This window comes from Cibotium barometz, chromosome 40 (assembly GCF_041138505.1).
Source record: "Cibotium barometz isolate CiBa-2024 chromosome 40, ASM4113850v1, whole genome shotgun sequence".
NCBI classification, from domain to species: Eukaryota; Viridiplantae; Streptophyta; class Polypodiopsida; order Cyatheales; family Cibotiaceae; genus Cibotium; species Cibotium barometz.
Window position 1 is genome coordinate 27458449 of NC_141085.1, and position 9260 is coordinate 27467708.

A 9260-nucleotide genomic window follows, 5' to 3' on the forward strand; every position below is an offset into this window, starting at 1 on the left:
AGTGGATTTAGAAACATACAAGTATAATCATCAGCTTTATTGCCCTACACTGCGCAGGAGGCGGCGGTGCGCTTAAACCCCAACACTGCCAACATAAAAGGCAATAAAGCTGTATGTGAAAATTTTTGCTTTGTGACATATCAAAACCTCGTTTTGAAAACATTTGGAATCAAATGTACGCTTTCACATGAGCCCAGGAGGGTAAAGTAAGGTTAGGCCACCTTCATGCACAACGCACCAAGAAAGCCAGAAAGCCACCTAGTTCATGTCCACAAGCTGTGTACAGGTGTTTGTGTCAAACTTAATTTAGAATGGCTGATTGAGGTTTAAGATTCATTTGAGTAATCAGATTAGCATGTGAGCCAAACGTAGTACATGTTTATCAGCAGGCCCAATGTGGGGGCAAATATAAAGGAACACAACTCTTCTTCAGCGTAAGCCCAAAAAGGGCAAACTGAATGCAAAAGTTGGCTAATGAGACACGATTAGCTCTGCACAATGGCAATAATTCTGCCTATATTCAAAAAAAAATCCAATACACAGAAATTTTTATTCCCCTAATATTGTGGACCAATGATGTGATGATGAAAGATGTGCCTGCAATCTTCAACTCCTTAATGGGCACTGAGGTTCCGTGGTGATGTAGACCCGAATTTGGAGCCCATGTTGCTGCTGGTGGATGCACATTCTGTGCCCTTTCTGTGGGCAAGGATCTTCGCAAAATTATGTGCTAAGGTATCCATCGCAGCTGCCCTTGTCTTTAAGCCACTCATGCAGGAATGGTCGGCCGGGAAGCGGTGCTTCAGGCATACCTTCATCTTGCATGTCTTGCACATGTAGGTGTTAGTGGTGGTCAACACTTCACGACATCTTTTCACTGGGCACTTGGGCTTCTTCATTATGCGGTCATAGTTGCTCGGGTCACAGCTTGCTTGCATGTGCTTTTCGAGCGTCAGATCCACAGCCTCACCATACACCGTCCTCACCGTGCCTGCACAGACTGGACAAATGACCACTGTGTGGTCTTTCATGCCTGCCTTAGGGCAACTGTGCGCCTTGTAAGACCGATGCTCCAGGCAGAATGTCTGCACAAAACAAACCCTAATCAATAACCGAAACCCTACTCCACATCTTCTGAAACCCTGATTAGTGTCTCTAAAACCTCAACCACGATCCATAAAATCCTCATCTGTAGTAGTCTATCTACGTATTCTAATCTCATCGGTAATCCCCTTATCAGTATCTTAAACAATTGTATAAGTATAATCCTGATCAGAATCGGGGTTGGTTCCTTAATCTTTAAATTGCCTGTATCTGAGTAGTAATTTGAAAATCAGCAAATGAAACCCTAACAAAGCTTGTGACGCTCAGAATTCATCTGTCTCAATCCAAGAAACCTAATCCCTAGTAAGTGTCCGAAACCTTAAGGAAGCAAGGTCGAAAACCCCAGTTACCATCTGAAACCTTAATAAAGATAGGAAATCATAACCATAATCTAAAACCAAGACCAACATCTTTGGAAAGCGAAGTTCAGAGAAGAAACATACCTTCTTGCACGAATCGCATTGGAATGGGAGGAAATCGAGTAGATGGCAATCCTCGTGGTTGCAGTGGGCACCCAAATCAGGAAACGCCTCTGTGCCACCCATTGTCAATAGAGTGTTCACGGGAATCGAGATTTGTGCGTGATTAAACCCAAACCAGGTAAGTATGTGTGCGTGAGAGAGAGAGAAGGTGCGCGCGCGCGTGTGTCTGTGTGAGAGAGAGAGCGTGTGTGCGTGAGAGAGAAACAGAGCGTATAGGGGTGGAGAAGGGGGTGCGTTTTATAGGCGTGGAAGCTCGCGACTTGGGCGAGAAGCAACCAAGGAAGCAGCCCAACGAAGATTCCCGAAACTTATAAAACTAAAGAATTTTTTTTTAGGTTTTGGCGAATTAGAAATTACAACTCACACCTCCAAAAATAACTTTAAAATGCGAACACGGCCGTGGTTAAAGTCCCAGGCCAATGGTGCGGGTTCGATCTGTGCTCTCTTTTGTGTTGCACATCTATGTAACCGGAGTTGGGTGTGTAAGTAGTGTATATAAAAACTGGTGATTCTAGTCAAACTTTTTTTTAATAACTTTTAAAAAAATATGAGGGTATTAAATTTTAGATATCACTACAATACCATTAGGGTAGATTTGAATCCAATAACCTCCATTTAGAGAAGGACGCTATTAATAACCTCCGTTTAGAGACGGGCGCTACCGTAGGGTTATAGCCTAGGAGGCAAACAACATCATTCTTACTAAAATTTTGGGCTAACAAGCGTTGTTTGTGAAAGTCTCAGCGCCGATTGGTTTAAAAAAGTTTCTCTATCGACACATAAGCTTGGTTAAACGAGTCCCAAATGCAACATGGCATTTGCAAATGGTGCCCTTATGTTGTGACATCGGTCTAATCTAGAGAACCCACTAAACGTAATAAGGGAAAAGAGAGAGATGAAGCACAAGAACAAATAAAATAATTAAATTACAACACAAACAAGAACCCACTCAAGGTAAGAGAAAAGAAATTGATGAAAAGAAGAACCAAAAGATATAGAATAAGTCAACAAAAATTATTAAAATCAATAAATATTTTCTATGCATTAATAAATATTACAAAGCTAAAAGTTACTTCTTACTATGCTAAATAAATAAATATTTACTATGCATTAATAAATATTACAAAGCTAAATGTTGATTTTAAATAAAAAAATATGACACCTCATTAGCAAATTAACTTTAAACAAGTACATGCACACACAAAATAGAGGTGACAAACTAGAACTAATTTTAACAATAGATAATTAGTTTAAAACATTACAACCACCATACAATTTACACCACATTTTTCCATATCTAAATAATAAAACCAATTTCAACAAAGTAAACTTTTATATAATAGATAACTAGCCGTCTTCATTAATTGCATTAAATATGAAAGATAATTAACCACTTGTTAACCACTCTAGTTAACATGGTTTCGCTTGCTCGTCCTACCATAAGGTGCTTCACCATCTTACCTGTATGTAACGAAAGCCTATCTCTTGTTGTAAGACAGCACTGAAATATTTGAAGCGACCTTTGTGCTTATGAGGAAGTCATTGACTTCACGTATACACTTGCTTAAAGCTAGAAATAGAAATAGTGGCCATGGACCATTTTTAAGTTATGGCCAACCAAATCACGTGGAGCATTTATCATGGTGGTGGACTCCGGCCACCACCACAATAGATGCTCCCAGCACCAAGATAAACATTAGCTTTACTAGCACGAGCAGCCTCATCGCTCAACCGACACCCAAGCTCTAGTGCCCAGGCTAACCAAAACCCCTTATTGAGAAAACTGCCACAATTGTCATACCCACCTCTAGTATTACCACTCCAATCGATTCGCCCAAGAACCACACCATTACAACAATACTCAATGGAATTACATGCTGATTCAAAGAATCCATAGACAGAGAGTGAGAGACCTCAATAACATGTCATGTAGGCCACCTCTTCATAATGCTTCCACCATTGTAAGGGCCCACACCGTGTTATCGAGTGTGTCCTCATAAAGCACCCACACCGTGTTATCGAGTGTGTCCTCATAAAGCACCCACACTAAGTACCTAAATTTTATCCCCGAATTCATTGCCGACAAACCCCAATGTTATTTCATAGGGGGGCACGTGTGGATTCAAACATACCTTCAAGGATTGTCCTAATAGAGTGACAATTGTCCGAGTGACAACATCATCCATTTCAAGGAGCTTTAATATGTTGAGTGCACAAGAGGACTAATCCATACAGTCCCCCTTAATTCCATCACAAGCCAAGACGAGGGTAGCAGCCAAGGGAACATCCAAGCTGTAAATAAGCAAAAAGCCCAAGCTTCAACCTCGAATCAAGTACCTAAGAAGCATGAGGTGTAAGCCAAAGGATACGGTAGCCTTACAAAAGGCTAAATAAAGAACCAAAACTAGAGATCTAAAAGAAGAAAAAGTTCAAGAGCACGTGGAAGCACAATGCACAATCACAAAGATAACGACGTTGTGACCTGTGAAAGTGGTTCTTCTGAGACAAGAGCTCTGAAGCTACCTCCCTTGAGGAAGCACCCTTGGGGAAGTAGCTATGACAATCTCTTTCTCAAGCCAGCTAATTACAAGGAGAAGAAACCCATCGACTATGCTAATCTCAGTAAGAAACTGAAAGAGTATTCCAACCCAATGTCACCCTTGAAGAAGTAGCTTTAGCAATCTCCTGCTCAAGCCAGCTCTTTACAAGAAGGAGAAGAAACCCATTGACTATGCTAACCTTAGTAAGAAACTAAGAGTATTCCAACCTAGTGTTGAAGAGGGAGCAAGTGAAACAAGCCCAAGAGCTTGAGCCTATCCTTAAGCAAGTGGTCAAGTACGAGAACAATGCATTAACCCTCGCCTAAGCGTATTCTAGACCCTATTTCAAAGCCAACCCCAGAACTAGTAAGGGAACCTCAAAGCCGGCCAAAGGCCTTTGAACTACCCTCAGCTCTAATACCACCAATTTAACGGGACCCCACATTGCTAGTAAGGAAGGCCATAGTTTACCTCCAATGGGTCACCATAATATTTTCTTCAAGGTGATTCGAAAACCAGTCCATTTCGTCCCCTTCAGAGGATCCACCTCCTAGTGAAATGATTATTATAAGTCCTAGCCCACCTCTAAGTGAAAATCACCCATGGGACACATATAGGCTCACAACCTTCTCGTCCTTGGAATCTGAGTCCATATCAGCTCTCTTTTGCAAGGAAATTATAAACTTTGGAGAGACTTATCCAACTGGATGAATGGGAATTTAAGAGTCCATATTAGTTGAGAGCTAGAAGAGCTAGAAGAGCTAAAAGAGAGCTAGAAAAGGATGAGCCATGGCACATTGAGCACTTTCCTATGGTACTATCCAAAACCACAGGATTGCCAAAAGTGCCCATGTACAAGTTGGTACACTATTTTGAAAGTGATGAAATGAATGCAATAATCTTCGTAATCTTGGATTGTGGTGTTGGTGTGTCAGCATAATCACCAAGGATTGGTGGGAGGCTGGGGGAAGCCTAGCAACACCTACCTCATGGTCAAGCTTACCAACAACGAGAACACAACAACACCCTTGGATTGTGGTGTTGGTGTCAACATAATCACCAAGGATTGGTGGGAGGCTGGGGGGGATCCTAGTGACACCTACCTTGTGGTCAAGCTTACTGACGAGAACACAACAAAACCCTTGGGCATTCTACAAGATATGAAAAACAAAACTTTTAGGCTAAGTTTCCACCACTCATTTTTGGTGACAAAACGATCATACACTATAATCCTTCGAAGGCTTTACATGAGAGACGCAAGGCTCATTCAGTTTAAGAAAATCGCATTTTACATATGCAAAGTTGAACAATCCTTGAAGATAGACTTGAAAACAAGGAAGACTCGCCTAATGGCTCAAGGTATTCTCATAAAATGAGTATGTTCAAGTCAAGAGGAGCTTACCTTAGCCTTTCCAAAGCATGTGGCGTTGTTTTCTTAGAGCCCCAAATAATGCAACTTTCCTATATGGGTACACTAGCTCGTCCATCGTAGCCTCACTCTGTTGCAACACAAATATGCTCCTTGCCATTGAGAGGAAGGGAGATCTCTCTTTGCCTAGATGTAGGAAAATAGAGATGGTCCTTTTACAATGGTTCTCTCTCACACGAAGCAAGGGAAGAAGAAGAAGCTAATGCAAGAAAGAAATCCACAAGCAAACCTATTCAAGTAATCATCCATCTAACATACATGAATCCAATAGCATACAAGCAAGAAACAATAGAGAAGAAGGGGAGCTCACAAGTATTCTATTGCAAGGGAATGACTGTGTCTTGCTTATTATAAAAAATGACTTATATACAAGTGACTAGTTTTCACACGCATGAAACCCACAAGTAAACCTATTCAAGTAAGCAACCATCTAACATGTATGAATCCAATAGCATACAAGCAAGAGAGAGTAGAGAAGAAGGGGAGCTCACAAGTATTCTATTACAAGGGAATAACATTACTAGGTGCTACCCAAGGCTTTTTATTAACATTACGACCATTAAAAGAACGTAATCCAATAGAAGCACTATAATGACAAGGAAAAGATTGCCGACTGGTGCAATGATGGTGTTGTATAGTTTATCTTCGGAATGTGTGCACATAAACCTTGCACCTTTTTTATTAGGGTACTATTGTAATCTCTTAGGACATTAACATGGTAAGCACATGCCTAACCCTCGATATGTGAGAGCTGAAGACATCACACTTTAATAAGGAGACTGCATATGACCACTTACGAGAGGCATTTTAACACGTAACATGTATAGTTTATCTTCGGAATGTGTGCACATAAACCTTGCACCTTTTTTATTAGGGTACTATTGTAATCTCTTAGGACATTAACATGGTAAGCACATGCCTAACCCTTGATATGTGAGAGCTGAAGACATCACACGATAAGAAGAAGACTGCATATGACCACTTACAAGAGGCATTTTAACACGTAACAATCAACACAACGCTGATGTTGTCCACACACATCCTGACAAGCTCATAAATGCAGGTAAACTTCTTACCCTCTTTTCACTGCTTATGTTGGCTTCCCATTTGAGTGGGTAGAGTACTCCCCACCACGGAGGGTAGAGCTGGTTAAGATGGCATTGTTCACAAGTACCGTGCTCGGATAGCCATACTCTTGCAAGTTTCAGAGTGCATTCAACCCCCTTCACTTGCATCCTTTCACCACCCTCCATGGGGAGCACTCTACCCACTTAGTGGGGAGCCAACACAAGGAGTAAAAGGAGGGTAGAGCTAGTATAGTTGGGATTGATTCATAGCCCAATTGCCAAACCAACCGTAAACCCAAAAGAAAATCTCGCTACCACCAAACCCAAATCAGATCCCACTTACAGCCAAACCCTCGCGCAAGTTTTTAATGTGTATTCCCCCTTCACTTGTATTCTTTCACCATCAGCACTTATGCACATAGGTTTGGATAATCCTTCCTACTCAACACCTAGCCCCACGAGCCCATGCCTTTCGTTGGGGATAATTACACCCAATGGTCTCACCCACACCTTATCACAGCACTCTGATATTGGATCCCTTTCTTAATCAAAGCATCCATCCCCCATGCCAACACTTTGCATGCTTGCCTCTTTGATCCAATTGGCTTGCCTCATCTTCTTCATTGAATCTCATTCTTACTGAGTCGACACCTCTTTCCATCCATAATTCACCATTCCAATGTCTACACACCATTCTTGGGAGTGTTTACACACAACACTCTGACATTGGATCCCTTTCTTACTCAAAGCATCCATCCCCCATGCCAACACTTTGCATGCTTGCCTTTGATCCAATTGTCTTGTCTCATCTTCTTCATTGAATCTCATTTTTAATTAGTTGAGACCTCTTTCCATCCATGACTCACCATTTGTGTTAGAATAATTCAAATTATTTGGCATTTATGGATTTATTTGATGGATATTTATTTTATGTGCAAGCGAGACTAATCACCTCTAACTTGTCACATATTTTGAGCTTATATTGTGAATGTCAGTGCAGATCAGGGTAGGGTTAGTGTGCGGGATGTGCATGGATCCATTGGGCTTGCTTCGTCGAAAATTTATTGATGCATGGCGCGTGGCAATTATTTATTCGGCACTGGCAGTGATATTTTATGTGCACATTAGTGTGCAACATTTTGATATACATTAGTTCTATTTCATGAGTTAACCTTAGAGTGTTCGCATTTTTCTATTTCTTGAGTGAACCTTATGTGCATTGCACATAAACCTTGCACCTTTTTTATTAGGGTACTATTGTAATCTATTAGGACATTAACATGGTAAGCACATGCCTAACCCTTGATATGTGAGAGCTAAAGACATCACATGATAAGAAGAAGACTGCATATGACCACTTACGAGGCATTTTAACACGTAACAATCAACACAATGCCGATGTTGTCCACACACATCCTGACAAGCTCATAAATGCAGGTAAACTTCTTACCCTCTTTTCACTGCTTATGTTGGCTTCCTATTTGAGTGGGTAGAGTACTCCCCACCATGGAGGGTAGAGCTGGTACAGATGGCATTGTTCACAAGTACCGTGCTCGGATAGCTTTACTCGCATCCTTTCACCACCCTCCATGGGCAGCACTCTACCCACTTAGTGGGGAGCCAACACAAGGAGTAAAAGGAGGGTAGATCTAGTATAGTTGGGATTGATTCATAGCCCAATTGCCAAACCAACCGTAAACCCAAAAGAAAATCTCGCTACCACCAACAAACCCAAATCAGATCCCAAACCCTCACAAGTTTTTAATGTGTATTCCCCCTTCACTTGTATGCTTTCACCATCAGCACTTATGCACATAGGTTCGGATAATCCTTCCTACCTTTATGGTCCAAACACCTAGCCCCACGAGCCCATGCCTTTCGTTGGGGATAATTACACCCAATGGTCTCACCCACACCTTATCACACAGCACTCTGATATTGGATCCCTTTCTTAATCGAAGCATCCATCCCCCATGCCAACACTTTGCATGCTTGCCTTTGATCCAATTGGCTTGCCTCATCTTCTTCATTGAATCTCATTCTTACTAAGTCGAGACATCTTTCCATCCACCACAATTCACCATTCGAATGTCTACACACCATTCTTGGGAGTGTTTACACACAACACTTTGACATTGGATCCCTTTCTTACTCAAAGCATCCATCCCCTATGCCAACACTTTGCATGCTTGCCTTTGATCCAATTGTCTTGTCTCATCTTCTTCATTGAATCTCATTCTTAATCAGTTGAGACTTCTTTCCATCCATGACTCACCATTCGTCTTAGAATAATTTGAATTATTTGGCATTTATGGATTTATTTGATGGATATTTATTTTATGTGCAAGCGAGACTAATCACCTCTAACTTGTCACATATTTTGAGCTTGTATTGTGAATGTCAGTGCAGATCAGGGCAGGGTTAGTGTGCGGGATGTGCATGGATCCATTGGGCTTGCTTCGTTGAAAATTTATTGACGCATGGCACGTGGCGATTATTTATTCGCCAGTGGCAGTGATATTTTATGTGCACATTAGTGTGCAATATTTTGATATACCTTAGAGTGTTCACATTTTTGTATTTAGGCTTATGCAAGCCCAATGTGAGATCCTTTTTTTTGGCTACATGTATTTTTGGC

General features: G+C 41.3%; 1 protein-coding gene across 1 annotated transcript; it reads right to left on the minus strand.

Annotated features, from left to right (window-relative positions):
* Positions 1-485: 485 nt before the first annotated feature.
* Positions 486-1802, minus strand: LOC147615371 (zinc finger AN1 domain-containing stress-associated protein 12-like). Its single transcript, XM_086779462.1, has 2 exons — positions 1548-1802; positions 486-1085 (listed from the first exon to the last, which is right to left on the minus strand). The coding sequence occupies exons 1-2, from the start codon at positions 1647-1649 to the stop codon at positions 615-617; spliced, it is 573 nt and encodes a 190-aa protein (XP_086635588.1). The 5' UTR covers positions 1650-1802; the 3' UTR covers positions 486-614.
* Between the last annotated feature and the right edge of the window lie 7458 nt (positions 1803-9260).